Here is a 20397-nt window from a genome sequence, read left to right on the forward strand (position 1 = left end):
CCATCTTTGATTTGTTTTTGAATTCTGCTTCGTCTTCATTTTGTGAAAAATTTTGATGTTATAACTTCAATGATCGAGCGAGCACTGGCTCGGTCTCAACGTAGAACAAACCCTTAGGTTTTTTAATAATAAATGGGTGATCTTTGAACTTAAAATGGAATACCTCTTAAGGTTTTTTGATAAATCCTCGAGCTGTGCTTAAGTCGATTTGACGCGAGCTCGGGATGATGGGACCCTTAGGTCTGAATTGAGTGAGAATAAGGTCTCAAACTCTAAGTGTATCGACCTTTTAGGCTTACTAAATTGGCCCTTAGGCTCTTTTATATTGGCCCTTAGCTCTTTTATATCGGACCTTGGGCTCTTTTTAGGTTGGCCCTTAGGCTCTTTACGTTGGGCCAATTCAGCCTCTAAAGCGGCTATAATTTTTTCCTTTTTTCAGCTAAAAGACTTAGTGAAAATTTCTTTATGCCTTAGCATGTGTTTTTTGTACCCGTTGGGTTTTTCAAGGGGTAAATTGATCGGAACCTCATTTGTAATCCGTTTATGTTAAGATAATTTAATACCTCTTGAGGATTTTTCGAAGGCTGATATTATCGAAGCCTTTAAATTATTCGAGGGCTTATTTTATCGAAGTCCTTTTTTTATTTGCTTTGCCAAGGGTAGCCTTATTTAACAGAGTTTTCAAAGTATTTGAAGGCCTTTAACTTATGGTGTGAGTCGGACATCTCCGAGCCGTATTATTTCGGCCCTAGCCTTTTTATATGACCGTAGTCTTTAACATGGCCGTAGCCTTTGGGTGTTTCTTTTGGACTTGTTTCCCGATAACCTTTCGAACTTATCCGATAGGCTAGTCCACGAGTATGATGGCCTTGGACTTTGCCTCGAGGTATGCCTCTTTGAGGTCTTATAAATTCGAATTTAGATATTCGAATATGTTGACTGTCAATGACAGTTCCTGAGTATTCGAGGTGTATTTGCGTTTTGGCCCTTAAGTCGTTTCTCATAGAATCATAAGTACGGAGTTCGTATAGTAACAAATTTCTTTGATACACCAAGTATTTTGATATAGAAATAATGCTTCTTTAAATAATTGATATATGCGTACATGTTTTGCCATCGGGGCTCGACTATTCTATATGGACACGGTTCATCTAACAGTTTGGCCCATTACAAAGTTCTCCTATCGAGGCCCTTCTTTGGCGAGAAGTATTTTCCTCGAAAATATAACCTCCGAGGGTGATGCCCCCAGTATTCGAGGTTAATAGAAAAGAAGACTTTGATACTGTTGAATTCTCCTTAGGTAACACATAGTTGTTGCCTCGTTAAAAACCTCACCGAAAAAAACCATTTGGAATAAAACCCGACCTAAGGGAAAAAGAGGGCACTGCGTGCTTTAAAACCTAAGGTCTTCATGTAGAAAGGTGCCTTCGACGTCTTCGATCGAACACCTGCAATGAGTTAATCTTGAATACAAATGGAAAAAAATGAGAAGGTCATACCTTAGCCCGTTTGAATAGTGATACATTCCAATTGTTCGCCTTTCATCGTGCCAAGTTTGTAAGATCCTTTACCGACAACTCCGATGACTCGGTACGATCCTACCTAATTCGGGCCTAGTTTCCCTTCATTCGAGTCTCGAGTATTGAGGGTGACTTTCCGTAGAACTAAGTCCCCGATTCCAAAGTGTCGAAGGTTGGTCCTTCTATTATAATATCTCTCAATTCTTTGCTTCTGTGCGGCCATCCAAACAACTGCAACTTCTCATTTTTCATCTAATAGCTCAAGGCTGGTATTCATAGCCTCTTTATTTGATTCCTCTAATGCATGTCGAAATCTGGTGCTGGGTTCACCGACCTCGACTGGAATCAAGGCCTCGGAGCCATATACCAAGGAGAATGGGGTTGCCCCCGTGCCGGACTTTGATGTCGTTTGATATGCCTAAAGAACCTCGGGAAGAACTTCTCTCCATTTCCCTTTAGCGTCATTCAACCTTTTCTTCGAGGTTTGGATGATAGTCTTGTTTGTTGATTCGGCCTGCCCATCCCCGGTCAGATGATATGGCGTTGATAAAATCCTTTTTATTTTGTGTTCTTCGAGAAACTCTATTACCTTGTTGCCGATGAATAGCTTGTCGTTATCGCATACAATTTCGGCATGTATCCCGAATCAGCACACTATGTAGTCCCAAATGTAGTCAATAACTTATTTTTCTCTGACCTTCTCGGAGGCCTGTGATTTCACCCATTTAGAAAAGTAGTCAGTCCTAAAATGAATTTGGCTTACCTGGGGCTATTTGTAGAGGGCCGACGATGTCCATTCCCCATTTCATGAAAGGCCATGGGGACAAGACTGAGTGGAGTTTCTCTCCGGGCTGATGAATCATCTGTGCCAACCTTTGACATTTATCACACTTTTTAACAAACTCCTTAGTGTCTCTTTCTATGATATCCCAGTAATACCCTGCTCTAATAATTTTACAAATCAAAGACTCGGCGCCGGAGTGATTCCCACAAGTGCCTTCGTGGACTTCTCGTAGAACATAATAAGTGTCCCCCAACCCTAAACATACCGCCAATGGTTCATCGAACGTCCTCCTATAAATGTTCCATCTTTATCCAATATGAACCTAGCAACCTTGGTTCGTAGAGCCTTCGACTCTTTATGATCCGATGGGAGCTTTCCATTTTTCAAATATTCGATATACTTATTCCTCATATCCCAAGTCAAACTTGTAGAATTTATCTTGGCATGACCCTCTTCGACCACAGACCTCGATAATTGGATGACAGTCCCCAGGATAATATCATCTTCTTCAACCGATGACCCCAAGTTGGCAAGTGCATCGGCCTCACTATTTTGTTCTCGAGGCACATGATCTAAAGTCCATTCCTTGAAGTGGTGCAACGTTACCTATAGCTTGTCCAAATATCTTTTCATCATATCCTCTCGAACTTCAAAGCTTTTATTTACTTGGTTTACTACCAACAGGGAATCGCACTTGGCTTCAATGACTTTTGCCCCCAAACTTTTAGCTAGCTCGAGACCTGCAATCATGGCCTCATACTTAGCCTCATTATTAGTCAACTTATAAGTTTTAATAGATTGCCTAATAGTGTTACCTGTAGGTGGCTTCAAAACGATGCCAAGCCCGAGCCCTTTCACATTCGAGGCACGGTCCATGAAGAGGGTCCATACCCCCGATGATGTACCCGATTTTAGCAGAAGTTCTTTTTCAACTTTGGGTACAAGGGTTGGCAAAAAATTGGCCACGAAGTCAGCTAAGATTTGAGACTTGATGGTCATTCGGTGTTAATATTTGGTATCGTACCCGCCAAGTTCGACTACCCATTTGGCCAATCGGCCTGATAGCTCGGGCTTATGCAAAATATTTCATAGAGGATAAGTGGTTAACACACATATTGGGTGACACTAGAAATATGGCTTTAGCTTCCTAGATGCGCTTATTAATGCAAGTGCTAATTTTTCTAAGTGTGGATATCTAGTTTCAGCATCTCCTAGAGTTCGGCTCACGTAATAAACAGGGAACTGAACTAGAGGGTCATGACTAGCAGCCGTGCCATATTTTCTGAGCACCAACGTACATTTTATCTAACCTTCCTTATTATCTTTAAGGGCTGACGAGATCTATATAAATGGTAGACATGGATCATGAACAACCAACAATGAAAGATAATAGCGTGAACATACATAACATGGGATGACCAGACAGTCAAGAAACTATATATAAGGTATGAGCTACCATGCTACCATGAAAGAGTATACAACAAAAATCAGTCGACAAGGCATACCAAACTATACATGAGTCGACACCTGTCTATGAGCCTCTAAAGGAACATAAGTGTTGCAACATTGCGGGAACAGTGCCCCAACATACCCATGATGTCTATAACAAAAATGCATACCAAGACCACGGCAAGTCCAGAGAAGAGATCTCACCAATAACCTCTGAACTAGGCATCCTACTGTGGTGGGAGAGCTGCATCTACCCGTCTATCAGGACCTGCAGTACGACATGAAGCATCCACAAATAAAAAGGACGTCAGTACGAATAAAGTACTGAGTATGTAAGGAAGGAACCATAAGTACAAATAGTAATATAAGCAGGGATAGAGAATATACCACCTGTAACATCTTAGTACCTCTGAGGGCTACTTACATGAAATGCATGATACATATGTATAAATACATAAACCTTTAAAGCATTCGCCTCTGTGGGCATCATCATCATCATATCGTACCCGGCCATAATAGGCTCGGTAAAAAAAATGTACCCGGCCATCATAAGGCTCGGTAGAATCGTACCCGGCCACGTGGAGCTCGGTAAAACCCAACTGATCAGTGGTTGCACAATAGGTGTCGTACCCAGCCAACTATAGCGTGGCTCGGTAGAGTAAAATAGATACATATATATAATGCATGCTCGACTCATGGAATCACATTCTAAACCTTTCGGAGTGACGTAAGGTCGGTATCCTCTGTACACGTTATTAGTACTAACTCTTCATCGTGAATCTTATAAGAATAAGGAAGTACCAACAACATTTATAACATAAGAATAAGAGAAGCAACATCAACATCAATTGCTCCATAAGAAGGGAAACAATGTAAGTACTGCTAGCTTCTAAGAGTAGCGTATCTTTGGAAGCCTATTCATTACATCATGTACAATTGGAGTCATGCAAAAGAAGGAAAGAGATAGCCTCTCATACATTGTATATACTGCCCAACCTCAAGCTATGCAAATTTCACGACTCCTTAGTCTACAATAAGAGAAATGACATTGTCGTTATCGTTTAGGCGTCGTAACTACTATGTATCGACCACAACCTATTTTACGAGCAAATGGACATCACCTACCCTATTTATATGAATTCCCACAAGTCAAAACAATCACCAAACATCCCAAACAACATCAATAATAATCATATTGAGCCTTCCAAAATAGTCCACCAACCAACAACACTACTACCAAGCCTTTCGATATATGTTTCACAAGTTCTGGCTTCAACGACTTAGCCGCAACTTAGATAATCTTAAATACATATAGGTAAGAGGTTACTTACCTTTAAACATAAATAACAACTCTAATTTGACCTTAATTGTCCACAAAATATCCCTCCAATGATGCCATAAGAACAAGGAAGAGAAACTAGCAATCAGTTAGGATTTTACAGCACTAGAATCACTTTAGAAGACTTGAAATCACCTAGGGTTGATATTAAAAACTTGAGGGAGTATTTATAGAACATAAACTCCTTAAAACAACCTCCCACATGAGTTGGAACAACACAAAAATGAGCAACAAGAAGAAGAACAAGAAATTTACTAGCGCCACGGGATTCCCGACACTTGATTTGTGTTGTTTGCCCTTTGTTTGGATCTTGGATCATGAGAGAAACTTGAGAGAATATTTTTAGGGTTCTAAGGTCTGAATACACTTAAAAATAATGACTTAAAACGGGGTTGAGGCATATTATATCTATCCATATGTCTTAAATCGCCTATGTGGGCCCTATAGAGAGCTACTTGGCGCAGTCTTTGAAAACACGAATATCTCTCTACTCCGAGATTGTATTGACGAACGGTTTAATACGTTGGAAACTAGACTCATAGATATTCTATTTGTTGCGTATATCACCCCATAATTCCAAGTATTGGGATAAAAACTTAGTAACATTTGAGCTAAAGTTTAAGTAAAATTATAAACCTAAGTTGTGACAACTTTTGACGACTTTTGTTTCATAACTCGTTTGACATCAAGACTTATGATACGGATATTATATGATTCAAATACCTTAAAACACAAACTCTTGAGTATATTAATAACCTAATACAGGTTACAACATCCTTGATTTGTTTAACTTCTAATACTTGTTAACCACCATTATACACCCTTGTATCATTTAAGACCAATAGAATTAACTTCTTATCATCTCAAAGATAATCTATTCTTGGATTTATGTCGCCTAACTTACAGCATAAACTAATGTACATGAATATGTGTTGTAACACCCTACCCCATTAGGAACATTCATCCTCGAATGTAAGGGTTTATAGGGAGTCTAAATCATCGTGGATTCCAATGGAAATATCTGGCCGAGTTTCCCCTATAAAATGGACAATAGCCAAACTTGCAAGCAGTTAAACATTATGCATGGCCTCACAAGGCTATACAAAGCCTTGCTCTTCTAGAACTAGTACCCCACTTACCGCTATCTCGGACACTACCAAATATAAGTAAAGCTTTTCATCTACCTTCGGAGTGTGAAGTAGAGGTGGGCTTGATAAGTATCACTTCAATTCCTCCAATGCTTTATGGAATTCCGGGGTCCATACGAAATCCTTTTTCTTTTTGAGTAAGGAAAAGAACTTGTGGCTTCGATCTGATAACCTCGAAATGAATCGGCCCAAGGTGTCTATTCGTCCTGTTAACCTTTGTACAACTTTCACACTATCCACGATAGTGATGTCCTCGATGGCCTTGATTTTGTTCGGCTTGATTTCGATTCCCCGATTTGATACCATGAAGCTGTGAAACTTGTCCGAGCCAACCTTAAAGGCACATTTTTCTGGGTTAAGCTTTATGTTGTACTTCCTCAAGATTTTGAATGTTTCCTGCAAATGAGTTAAATGGTCCTCTGCGCGTAGGGACTTAACCAACATATCGTCAATGTAAGATTCCATTGATTTACCTATCTGTTCCTTGAATATTTTGTTAACTAGGCATTGGTATGTGGCTCCAGCATTTTTAACCCGAAGGGCATTACGTTGTAACAGTATGTTCCTAACTTACTGATAAACGAGGTCTTCTCCCGGTCCCCGGGGTTCATCTGAATTTGATTGTACCTGGAGTAGGCATCGAGGAAGGTAAGGATCTCGTGGACGGTCGTGGCATCGATCATGCGATCAATGTTAGGTAATGGAAAGGAATCTTTAGGGCATGCCTTGTTTAGATCCTTATAATCTACACATATTCTAAGTTTGTTCCCTTTTTTAGGGACTACAACTATGCTGACTAACCACTCAGGGTATTTTACCTCCCGAATGGATCCTATTTTAAGAAGTTTAGTTACCTCATTCTTTATGAATGCATGCTTCACCTCAGATTGGGGCCTTCTTTTTTGTTTTACTGGTTTGAACCTGGGGTCGAGGCTTAGTCGGTGTGTTGTTATTTCCTATAGGATCCCTGTCATGTCTAAATGGGACCAAGAAAAACAATCCATATTATTGATAAGAAATTAAATGAGTTCTTTCCTGAGTTTGGGGGTTAACCCCATTCCTAGGTATACCTTTCTCTTGGGCATGTACTCAATCAGTATGACATGTTCTAGTTCCTCAACCATTGACTTGGTTGAATCTGACTCTTCGGGAACAACGAAAGTTCGAGGAGTAAGGAAATCCTCTTCTTCTTCGATTACCTGTTCCTCTAATTCGGTCGAGGCTGGGAGCGGTGATTGCTATTTTTCTGTCTGCTTTTCTTTAGTGCTTGATTTTTCCGAGGTCGAAGGCACTGGTATCGGTGTCACCTCATCGACTGCAAACATTTCATTTGCATCGTGTTGTTCTCCGTAAACTGTTTTCACACCATCTGCTATTTGGAATTTCATCATCTGATGAAGGGTTGAAGGTACTACCCTCATGTTGTGGATCCATGGCCTCCAGCGTAGTGCATTATATCTCATGTTGCCTTCGATGACATGGAATTTTGTATCTTGGATGGTCCCAGCCACGTTCACTAGTAGGATTATCTCCCTCTTTGTTGTTTCTCTTGCCATGTTGAAGCCATTTAGGACTCGAGATGCAGGTACAATTTGGTCATGTAGACCGAGCTGCTCTACGACCCTTGATCTGATTATGTTTGCTGAGCTACCTGGATCCACTATAACACGTTTAACTTGAATTTTATTTAACAAAATAGAAATTACCAGGGCGTCATTATATGGTTGAGATATGCCTTCCACTTCCTCGTCATTGAATGATAGGATGCCCTCGGGCACATAACTCCGAGTCCGTTTTTCTCTGGTGATCGACACCTTGGTGCGTTTGAATATAGGCCTTTGTGGAACATCGACACCGCCAACGATCATATGAATTACATGTTGCAGTTCTTCCTGCTTATTTTTTCAGTTTGCATCTCTTTCTCTAAAGTGGTTCTTAGCTCGATCACTGAGAAACTCTCGAAGATGACCCTCGTTGAACAATCGAGCTACCTCCTACCTCAGCTGCCTGCAGTCTTCGGTCTTATGGCCATGTGTGCCATGATATTTACACATCAAGTTTGGATTCCTTTGAGAAGGATCGGTTTGTATAGGCCTAGGCCACCTGGTGTCTTTGATTCTTCCAACAGTTGACATGATCCCCGATGCATCTACACTAAAATTATACTCCGACAACCGAGGTGATTCTGCGGGATCGGTATGTTTATCAAAACCATGTTTACTCATAAGTCCCCGAGAATTCTGTCCTCGATCGTTCTGAGGAGGATTTCGCCCCAAACCATTTTTCTTCGATCCGAGACATATGGCTGATACCATTTCCTAGTTGATCTCGGTTCCCTGTCTGTATTCCTCGGGGCCATAACCGCCAATCTATTTGGATGTACTGAGTCCGAGGGGCTCCCAACTGGTCGTCTTCGACCCTGATCTTCGATTGATAACGATTATGTACATCTGCCCAAGTCACGACTGGACACTCTACCAGATTTTGCTTCAACTGTCGTGACGCGATCGAACTCCGCTCGTTCAACCCCTGCATAAAAGCTTGTACTTCCCAATCATCCGAGACCGGTGATAATCCATTCTCTCCATTTGAAATCGGGATACGAACTCCTTTAGCATCTCATCATTCCTCTTTCTTATCTTAAAAACATCTGATTTCCTTGCTGCAACCTTTATGGCCCCGGCATGTGCTTTCATGAATGCGTCTGCTAACATAGCAAATAAACCGATAAAATTCGGTGGCAAGTTGTGATACCAAATCATGGATCCCTTTGACAAAGTTTTCCCAAATTGTTTCAACAATACTGACTCGATCGCATCATCATTTAAGTCGTTCCCTTTAATCCCGCAAGTGTACGAGATAATGTGTTTATTAGGATCGCTCGTTCCATTATATTTAGGTATATCGGGCATACGAAACTTCTTGGGGATAGGCTTCGGAGCCGCGCTCGGGGGAAATGGCTTTTGCATGAATTTTTTGGCATCTAATCCTTTCAAGACAGGGGGTGCCCCTGGTATTTGATCAACACAGGAGTTATACGTCTCCATTTTTTTGTCATTATCCTCAATCTTTTTCTCCCTCGACTCGATTCTTTTGGTGAGCTTCTCGAGCATCATCATATCGTGGGATCAGTCCCCGAGCCATTACCGTTTGATATTTCTGGCACCGGCTCAATACGGCGAGTGATTTCTAGTTCGACCACACTTGGAGTTTTATGCTGACTTTGAAGCTGAGCGATAGCAATCTGTTGAGCTTGTAACATCTCGAATATTACTTGGAGGCTAACTCCCCCATCTCTTATACCCTGTGTTCCTTGACCACGAGATCGGACTTCCCTGCGTATACTTCCTCCGGGGTCTGCGCCTAAATCTGCATTCAAAGCAATGTGTGAACTAATATCGACTGGTTCCACATTTGGCACTTCCCCAGGGTTAATCGGTGGTACACCGACTCCCGGAGTAGCTACATTGTTGTTTTCCCCATGAAATCCTAAACCATCATCGCCGTGTACAGGTGCATTTTATGAGTTTGACATGTTTTAACCTGTGAACAAAAATTCTTGACAAGAACAAGTGTGAAAATAACGTGTGTTATCAGAATCACTACTGAAATAACCAATATTATCTTTAGCCCCACGGTGGGCGCCAAACTATTTACCTCGAAAATACGAGTAACAATTAAACTTGTTTATGGTTTTAAAGATATGTGATTTAGTTCAATACTAATTAATAACCAAAAAATCTAACGTATAAATGAAAGAAGTAAGTAAAATCAAATCAGTGTGCAAGCCAGTCTTGACCTCGAGCTAAAGTGGCCTCGAGGTTGGTAGAACAATAAAGTTAAAGGGCAATTCTGATGAGTAATGAGCAAGAAAGTAAGAGAGTATATTCTTTTGCCAATGATTGATGGTGTTTACAAATGATTGGGGTCCCCTTTATATAGCAAGGGAACTCTAAATAAGGTACATTTCTATTTACAGTAAGGAACCTTTATTGGGACAGCTGTCTAACCACCTAGTACGGATTCGTACTGGCTCGTACAAATCTATTCCGGAATTTACTCCATGATCTTGGGGATGTGGCGGGAATCTTGCTCTTTCTGTTACAAACCCATAACGGCGTCATCTTGGGGTTGGTCATACTCGGCTTCGGTACCCACCGCGTACTTCGATTCTTGAGCCTGAGATTCTGTCATGGGCTCAAGTTTGGTCCATCGGGCTCGAACTCGACCCATCCTGAACTCGGGCTTGAAGCGATTCGTCGAGCCTGTAAAATGGGGCTTCGACCGTATACAATTTGTACAATTGCTCACAGAATCCAATGTTGAAATCGTAATACATAGGCTGGAAAAAAAAAAGTAATACTTAGAGTTTCATGGTTGGCTCTAAGAAGGAAACAAATAAATTCAGCCGCGGTTTATCTATTTAGTTTATAGCAATTTGTTGGATGATAAGTCAATCTAAACGTACGTTAACGTAAATAGAATTCTAGTTCTACTTATGTTAATACAGATAGGAAATATATAAGCGATAGACTTGATAAGACTTCATATAGCACTTCCATAGAAAATAGAAATCTAGTTTTGCAAAAGCAACTTATTTTCTTGGTACAAAAGCCACTTATGCTAACTGAGAATATATAACGCTCAAATAAACTGTTATTCATATGGTGTTCTAATTCACATGAGATTAGAAGCGGAAAGATTCTCGTGATTTGATAATAGTATTTACTCTAAAATAGGTCACAACAAGACCGCATAGCGCAGTGGATTAGCGCGTTTGACTTCGGATCAAAAGGTCGTGGGTTCGACTCCCACTGTGGTCGGTTTATAGATCTTTTTCTATTATTCACTTTTAAGAAAGATGGTATCAGCTGCATGTTCATTTGTACTGCTAAACATGGGGAACTGAGACAGTACTTTACACAATTCAAATTTCTTATTCATGGATATCATGCAATCCGTTCCAAATTTCTTATTTGCACACACACTGCATGAAAATGTACTAAATGATATCTCATTTGTTTGTGCAACTTCTCACCTGGAAATATACACTCACTGAGAATACAGCTTGCAGGAAGTTTCTTACAAGGGCAATATCCTAATTCTGGCTTCTCTATAATACACCATTAATCTATTCTCGTCGCAATCAATTTGAGTCAAGGACAAAAAGGAAAGATATGTCACTTTAGAAACAGCAAACTATGAGCTTTCTTGCTGAGAAGCAGGCTGAGTAGCAGTCTTCCTCCTCCTGGTTCTCTTCACTGTTACAGCTGCCTTTTCCCCAGCTTCAACTTTTTCCTCATTGTTAACAGGAGCTTTTACCGAATTTACTTGGGTCCGCAGCCGCAAAATCTCACCTTTTGCTGATGCCATTTCATCTTCCAATTTCTTTGCTCTCTTCTCCAGACTCTCGCGTTCCTTGCCAAGTTTCATTACCAGGCTATGGGCATCTTCAAGGTTTTCTCGGGATTCTTGAGAAATTTGTTTCTGCTCAGAAACAGACTTTTGGAGCACTTCTCTCTCATCCTCGAGGCTAGAAATATGAGAATTAGCAAGCTCAAGCTCCTTTGCAAGTGCAAAAGCATTTCGGTTCATCTCATCAAGTGATTCCGTAGCCCTTTCCAGCTCTTCTTCCAGATTCTTCCGTGACTCTTTCTCTCTTGTAATTTGAGCCTCCAAAAATGTTAGCTCTTTCTCCAGTGTCACGACAATATTCTTTTCTTGTTTCAGTTCATCAGCAGCACGTTCTGCTTTCTTGTAGACATCAACTAGCTCCGTCTGTAAGTTATCACAATTTTCAGTAACAGCCGCTAGTTCATGAGACATAGTGTGCATTTCTTCATTTGTTTTCTTTAGAAGCTCCCTAGTAGTGGTCAGCTCCGCAGCTAAGAGCTCTGCACCACGTTTTGTCTCATCAATGTTCCTCCGTAATGATGTTCTTGTTTCCTCCAATTCCATCTGAAGTTTAGAAACCTCAGCTTCAAGCTTAGAGCAAAGATGCCTCGACTGCTGTAGTTGTTCTGCTATATCAGAAGCATCACTTCTAGATTTCTCAAGAGTTTCCTGAGTAACCTGGACCTCTAGCTTCAACTTGCTTATGTTTTCCAGCTCAGCGTCCAGCATTCTCCTTAAGTTTTCTTTTTCTTGAGTCAGATCAGCAATTAGCACTTTATTTTTGCGTACTTCATCTGAGGCAGTGCCAAGTTGTTCCTCGAGCTGGTGTAGTCTCTTTTCTTGTTCCCCCAACAGCTTGGCATCAGAAGCCACTTTCTTCTCTGAAATGGACTTGAACTCGCTGTATTCCTTTTGAATAGCATCAAGCTCTTTTTTAGATTCATCTCTCTCAACGAGCAAAGAATTTAATCGCACATTAAGGTTGTCTTCTGATTCACGTTTCAACTCTAGTTCTCTCTCTCTTTTCTGGACTTCGACTTTAAGTTCTTTGATTTCTGAAGTCAAATTCATCAGCTGATCCTGGGATTCCTGATACATTGAGCTCAATTTATCTACCTCTGATTCTTTTTCAGCTAGTTTAGAGGTTGTACTCTGAAGAGATGCCTCTTTATCTTTGATCTCTGTAGTAAGTAAAGTTATCTTTTCTTGCAGAACTTGTATCAAATCAAGCTTCTCTTTAAGCTCCTCCTGCAATTTTTTCTTATCCTCCTTCATCTGCATGAGGTTATTTTGAAGGCCCTCGATCTGAACTTTGAGCTCTTCAGCAATTCGTTTTTCTTTTTGCAGCTCCTGACCAAGGTTAGTTACTGTACTCTTTGCTGAATTCAATTGGTTAACCAGAGCTTGCCGTTCTTCGCCTGCCCTCTTAAGTTGATTATTTCGTATATCCCTTTCGTTCAGCAGCTCAGACTGGAATTTCTTCTCCATTGAAACGAATGTGGCTTCTTTCTCCTTCAGCTTATTTTTCATCTGAGTACATGAAAGCAGATCCTAATTAGTAAAAGCAACCCAAGAAAGTAACTCGTTCTTTCTGCCTATAATCTTACGATTTAGAATAGCCTTTAAGCTAATGGTCTAAGCATGTTAAGATCACTTGCACTGTTTTATGTTTAAACTGTTTGCAATAGGTTCAGTTCAGGCCAAACTGCGACTAATTTATACAAGTCGCCCCTCTACTGGATTCCGCAGTTTCTGCTTAGAAATGTTGCTCAAAAATATTATACTTTCAGAAGAAATTGGACCATGCAATAGATCTGCAATGTCAGTAAGATGATGGGAACACTCTGCTTTAAGATCCCAACTGCATCCATAGAGACATAAAATTACAGAAAACTTGTATCACAAAACATATAGAGAAGAGCATATCTAGCTTACAGATTCAATGGTTGCATCAGAAACGGCCTTCTCGTTTCGAGCCAAGGCATAAAGAGAACCAAGCACGCCTGAACCAAAAACTCCAAGTCCATTAAGTAGAGAAAAGAAGGGATTCTCTGCATTTCCTTGGATTGTTTGCTGGTTACAAGAAAACATTCAAACTGAGAGCATATAAAGCTGATGATAATATAGAAATTAAGCTATAGCAGAATGCATTCTCTCTCAATCTTTTCTCAAGGAGATGCTAGGCATTCATTCTGACCTCTGTCTCCTCTTTCTGCGGCTGTGCTTTTACTTGAGAATCTGAGATACAATGAGAGCTGAGTTAAGCATTTTTTGAAAAGGCATCAGGGTGTGGGAGATAAACCTTTCACAAATCCAAATACAAGTTCACAATATCTAGCAAAAACTTTCAGATATTAACCACAATCACAAACAACATATGCAAGTATGCCCCCGAATCTTCAGGAATATGCTAGATATTACTACACAGATACCAAAACAAAATTATACGGAAAGGAGATTGAATGCACTAGTTTCTGATAAATAAGGCCTATTAACAAAAAAAAATATATGGAAAGAAGCTGTGTTATCTATTGGTCTTTGATATGAAAATGTACTTCTGCTACTTTTACATCCCCTCACCCCAAAGTTTGGAAGTGAATATTTTCACCATGACCAACCAGATGAACAAAGCAGAGTCAAAGAAACATAGGTAACCCCACTCTTAGTATCCAGATTGCAGACTCATTCCCAGTTTTTGTTCTTTCGATCTCTCTTTTTCCTCTGTTGCGATGAGGATCGAGTGACTCTGCCATAAGAAACCGACAAAGGAATGATGGAATAGATTACTTCATAAGCCGAGATAAGTTTCCAAGGAAGCAATCTAACGTTTACCAAAGCTTAGCTTTCTTGGCATTTCGTTTTCTAAAGAAAATTAGAAATTCAGCTGACAACAAAATAATTATGTACCTTTTATTTGTCTGCACTAACAATAATATACTATAAGGAGTGAGCATAATTAAGAACTGTGCTAAAAAGCATGAGAATCAAGTTTGTAAGGGTCTCTATAACGATCAAGCTACAAATATATATAGTTGGAGACGGAAATTATTAACAAGGAAGTCGATCTCAATACTCTTAAATTGAACTAGAAGTCTATTATTGCACTGATCAAGCCTAAATTTGCACATGAATGATTATTAAAAAGTTTGATAACTAATCTTGTTTATAAAAGGGAAAAAAGAATAAGAAAAGAAATGCAGTTGTCATTCAACGGTATACTGATTAAACCTCTTAGGAAACCATAGTCAATTACAGAATTTCTTATCGACATTCTTCCCAAATACCTTTAGTAAACAGTCTAAGTACAGTCAGCAAACTAGTGCAACTTAGATCTGCCTAAAGAATCGCCAAATTATCTAATCATAATGGCCATTAATTCCAAGTGTCAGCTGATGGAAAAAGACCAAATGGCAATGGCCGTAAATCCTATAACTCGAAATCTATTGCCAATTACAACTGCACTGCTTCAAGAAAATTCGTACTGGTCACATTTAAGCTACTGAAATGGACCAAGCTTTTATCAAATTCACCGATTCTATAAATTAAAGAACACATTCTGACTTAAAGACAAAAAGAAGCTAAAGAACCCTATTATTTTTTCAACTCAGAGCAAAGCAATATAATGTCGAACCAAATAAAGGGCAAGAAAGAATCAAGAAAAATGATTGACCTACTGACAAGCCTTCAAAAGCATTTGCCCTCAAGCTGAGAAGTGGAAGAACAGAGAAACCCACGAAAAGAATCGTTCTTCTGCTGCAGAATTCGCTTTCCTTTTGATTCTCCGAGTGTATACATGCCATAGCTGGCATTTTCTTTTTACATTTTTGCGCATTTCTTGGGGAAAAAAGCAAGGGTGTAAATTGGGAAGAAGATAGTGATGAAGAAGAAAAGAGAGAATGAGAGAGTGGAGATTGGGGAAAACAAGAACTCCCCATTACAAAGTTGGTTGGTTTCTCCCGATTTCCACTCCGAAAGTGATAAAAAGAAGAAGATTTCAGAGGCCAGTGATTGCTCTATCTGCCTATTAGCTAAGACTCATGTTACAGTTCGTTACTAGGACCACAATGACCTTACTTCTAATTTTCCTCAACTCTTTATACTTGTGGGAAATTGGGGATTTCAGTACTTTAAGCTCAATTCGGCCTATAAATTACTCCCTCCAAATTTACATTTATGGTTACCACTTACTACTTTTTTGTGAATCCATCTAGTTTAAGAAAAGAGATAAAAAACTTTTGAACTTATGGCGTAAAATGAGACACACATATTTTGTGTGACTATAAAGCGTTACATAAAGTTAAATTGTTTTCAAATATGGAAAGAGATCATTCATTTTAGCATGGGCTAAAAAGAAAATAGATTCACATAAATTGAAACGGACGGAGTAGTATTTAAGCTACTATTAGTTCGATTTAATATGTTATAGTATGTATTTGACCAAAAAGTGTTATGCCTTTTTGTTAAACTAATTAAATAAATGATAATGGGTAAATTCTAGTTAAATATAATAAATCCTAGATACAAGATTTATGGATAGTAATGGTCTGGAAACCGGATTATTAAATGCCAGAAGAATGTTTAATGTTGTTGTTATGGATGAATGAGGGGATAAAGATAAGCAATAAATATGACAAATGGCAACAACTATAAATAAAGAGAATAATTCACCAAAATTTATAACTAGATGGATGATTCTCCCTCTGACAATGATGTAAGGCAATCAAACGTGGGAATATCATGAACTTTATTGGATCTAATGTGGGAAAGCTTGGAAAAACAGCAAATCGAATCTTGTACAAAGATAATGTTTGTAGTTGCTTGAGAGTCAACTTTTCTAGAGAGAGCTTATCAAAATGAATATCACATGCCCCCTTCCCCCTCCCCCCCCCCTCTTTCTGTCTCTCTTCCTACTTATATGGGACATATCCCTTACCTACTGAAAGTTCAAATACAGAGAATATTCCTCTGAATATTCCTTTAAAATATCTTATTGCTAAACTAGTTGTTATTCATACCCTTCATTGCTCGACCCCGGTCTTTATGACTTGCTTAGCGACTGCTCATTATTGGGCTTTGGTCGACCTTGGCCTATCCGCCCAAAGCGAAACACAGTCCTCTCACTTGACGATCTTCTCACGCTTAACTTTTTAAGCTAGATTTTGACCCATACGGTTAGCCCCTCCGCTTGTTGGGGTCGCCTTCTGGTCGACTCCGATGGGCGGACTTTATCAGTCGGCGATTTGTGAAAGATTTTTGGCATGTTGATCGAGTAAAGGAGTCCGTAGCCAAAATAGTGATGTGTCGCTCTGAGATTCGTAGGTCAGGGGATTGGTGCAGGATGATGTCACGATGCATGCATCATCATTGTGCATCTTCCTGATGCATTGCCTCGTTCCTTGAGTCCCTATTATTTTGATTCTAGGACCACTAGAAGTTGCTTGTATCAATCTGAATGCCTCTGAAGCTTCACAATGGAACTTTTGCATTCTCTGATTTCTTCAACCTTTCACTCGCTTCTCTTTCTTCTTCTTGTGTTCTTACACCCTACAACTGCAGCCGTTACCACCCCTTCTTCTTTTTCTGCCCCACCGTATATATATTATAGCAGAGAATGGCTAACGTAACCCCCAACATTGAGATGATCTCTGACCTTATTCCATTATCGGTGTCCATGCCTCCCGGTGGCAGAGAAATAATGGTTATAGAGGATGAGAGCTTCCCCACTGTGGAAGAGATCATTCCTCGTAACCCTACTTCCAGGTCCGACTTTTCTAAAGAACCCGCCCCTGAACCGGAGTCTGCAAAATCTGAGATGAAGGCGAAGTACCTTGTCGCCCTTAGAACAAAACATGGCATTCCTGCCCACGTCGACCTGGTTCCGGTTGTAGATGACATGGTTCAAGTTCACCGTCCTGGGTATTGTGCATTTTATGCCTACCCATTCCAGATAGGTTATTCTCTTCCTCTTTCTCTGTTGGCAGAGGAGTTCTACCGCTAATACAGCATCTGCCCGACACAACTTTCTCCCTACCTTTAAAAGATTTTCCTTATGTTGGCGAAGCTCGCAGAGCTAACTGGCTGCGAAGTCTTTATCTGTCATCTACTGTACCTCTTCAGACTGAGTTTCCATAGGGGTACGATAGTTCACCTCCGCTACCGCAAAACTAAAGGATTGGTGGTCGGGATGGAGATAGGATGAACCACCGGTTTTGGGCTCACTACTTCTTCATCTAAATAGAGCATGTGGTGGTGAACCCTAGCGAATTTCCTGAACAAAGGAATTTTTCTCGTAAGTGTCATTATTTGAGTACGTATTTGTTCTTCTCTTCGTGTTTCACGACTTGTTACACTATTTTTTCTTTTTGTAGCTGAGAAGTACCCCCTTCTTTAGTCGCCGATATCAGTGTCTGGGTGGACCGCTTCTTGCCTCATACCGTAGGGATTCGTGACTGGGAATCCTTCAATAAGAAGTTCGGGCTTAAGCCTTCGACCGGTAAGTTATGTTTTGCCTTCATAACTACTTTGCTTTTGTTGTGGCACGCTTCTGTTTGCCGCTTATGGCTCTCTTTTGACGCCAGTTCAGAGAACTTCTAAGAAGGTGAAGGCTCATATCCCTGCATTTCGCCAAGAAGTTGCTTCAGTTGGGATGCAGTTTGCTTTGGCCGATTATGTACGAAACACTTCTTCCCGGACTCCGGTTTTAAGCTAGCTTAATCGTCAGACACCCACTCTGTCAGCGGAGGTCGCCTGCTCGGTGTTTCATTTAGTGGACGAACCTTCCCCCAGCGAGGAGGATATGGAGCCGTTGAAAAGGCGACGAGTGGAAGTCGTGGCCATGCCTGAGCGGGTGATAGTTGTGGACGTGGAAGCGGCGTCCCTTTCAACTGCGGGGACCGCTCCCCCACCAGACGTTGTCGTGGAAGATAGGTCGTTGGAGACAATGAAAGCTGCTACGAAAAGGGATACACTAGAGGCAGCTGAGGTTGGCTCTTCGTCTGTTGGTGGTAGAGGAAAAGCGGTCATTGTGGAGGATGATGGGTCTGGTTCCGATATCGACCCTGAGGAGGTACGGCCTTTTGAGGAGAGATTTAATCGAGTGGAAGTGAGGACCGAGGGGTCCACTCAAAATATTGCCATCCCCTTGGATTTCAACTTGTTGGTCAACTCAAAGCATGTGGTTCCGGCTTTGGCCCCCTATACACGGAGTTTGAGAATAGGACCTTGCAGACGTTGAAGGATGTGGACTTGTCGTTAGGCATTTTCGGGATGGCTCTACGAGTAAGCCTTCTCTTAGCGTAAAGAAGCCTTCTTGGTATGTTTATCAAACTCTCATCCTGGATATTGAGAGCTCCCGTCGGGAAAAGAAGAGGACGGCTCTCTATAATAAGGTAGAGTCAAAATACAAAGAATATCGTACCAAGAACAAGGCCCTGGTTCGCATGCTTAGTGAGGATACTTTGTTACCAACTCTCCATGACGATCTGAGGAAGAAGAATGAGGAGTTGAAGGAGAAGGATGATGAGCTCATGATGGTTATTGGCAGGTGCAGCGAGCTCGAAGAAACATTAAGGACCAAAAACGACGAGCTCGAGGTGAGCAAGGGGGTCATGGACGAATGCGTCGACCTCCAAGTTCATGTGGCGTCCTTACGGGCTAAGCTTGAGCAGAGCAAAACTAGAGCTGACGGCTTACGGGATGAGTTGGCTGCCAAAGCTACGGAGTTGGAGCAGATTGAGAGAGCTAGAATGGCCGCGGTGGTGGAGACGGCAGTGCTAGCGAGCACCCTCCGCGTCCTCAGATCAGAGTGGGCTAGTGAAGCAGATACCTTTGCTCTTAAAGTGGCGAGGCTCGAAGACTAGATAGGTTGACTAGAAGGAGATGTTCAGGATTTGAACGAGTAGATGGTTGTCCTCAAGGCCGAGAAAGCGCAGCAGCAGGATCAGCTGTCTACCTCTAATGCTTCCACTTATCCCAATGTCCCATAAGACTTGTACGAGAAGTGGATCCATGCTGATGCTCGTCATGACATATACAGGGTTTTGATGGCAGCCGAAAAAGCCTCTGAGGCGGAGTTTGAGGATGCTCGTGTTAAGGCATGTGTAGCTCATGCCGCTTGTGGCTATGACCCCAGCACGCCCAGGATGGATGATGACGAAGAGGATTTGGATGAGATTGAGCCAGATTCTTGGTACGAAGACGAGTACTTAAATGGCAAGGGCATCGGTGGTGATGGCGATGGGGGAGCTGCGACCGAATAGTGTGCTTTTCTATGTACTTTTGTTTTCTCTCCTCTTTTTTTTTCTTTTTTTGTGGGCTCTTGTCTGTCCATTGTAAGATGGCATTTTGTAATGATAATACTTTTGCTTTCTGTTCTTGAACTTCTTATTTTTCCCTTGAATTTTTTCTGCCTTAATCACGATTTCACTTGGGTCGACTGCGAGTCGAACCGGTTCGAGGTTGAATGTCGACTGGTATTTTTAACCGAACAAAGTCGAAACATAAGTTTCCTCAAGAAAGACTGATTATTAATTTTGAATTGATTCGAACGAGGTCGAATGTGAGTTGATGCGAGTGAAGTCGAATGTTTAACTTTGATTCGAACGAGATCGAATATAGGTCGATTCGAGCGAAGTCGAATGTTAATTAATTCGAATCGATTGTGAGTTGACTCGACCGAGGTCGAATGTATGACTCTAAATGATTCGAGCGAGGCCAAATATAAGTCGATTCGAGTGAGGTCGAATGTTTGACTCTTTAAGTGGT

The 20397-nt window shown here is 40.9% G+C and overlaps 1 protein-coding gene and 1 non-coding gene across 2 annotated transcripts; one reads left to right on the forward strand and one right to left on the reverse strand.

Moving 5' to 3' along the window:
* The first annotated feature begins 10989 nt into the window (after positions 1–10989).
* On the forward strand, positions 10990–11063 carry TRNAR-UCG (transfer RNA arginine (anticodon UCG)). The gene has a single exon. It is a non-coding gene; the product is annotated as a tRNA-Arg (tRNA).
* Positions 11064–11257: 194 nt separating this feature from the next.
* LOC107792739 (MAR-binding filament-like protein 1-1) lies at positions 11258–15637 on the reverse strand. The gene is given in 4 exon segments (NM_001325545.1): positions 11258–13164; positions 13570–13707; positions 13832–13872; positions 15305–15637. Coding segments are annotated over 4 exon segments (2169 nt in total). The 5' UTR covers positions 15570–15637; the 3' UTR covers positions 11258–11439.
* Between the last annotated feature and the right edge of the window lie 4760 nt (positions 15638–20397).

The sequence above is a fragment of the Nicotiana tabacum genome, chromosome 6, assembly GCF_000715075.1.
Source record: "Nicotiana tabacum cultivar K326 chromosome 6, ASM71507v2, whole genome shotgun sequence".
NCBI classification, from domain to species: Eukaryota; Viridiplantae; Streptophyta; class Magnoliopsida; order Solanales; family Solanaceae; genus Nicotiana; species Nicotiana tabacum.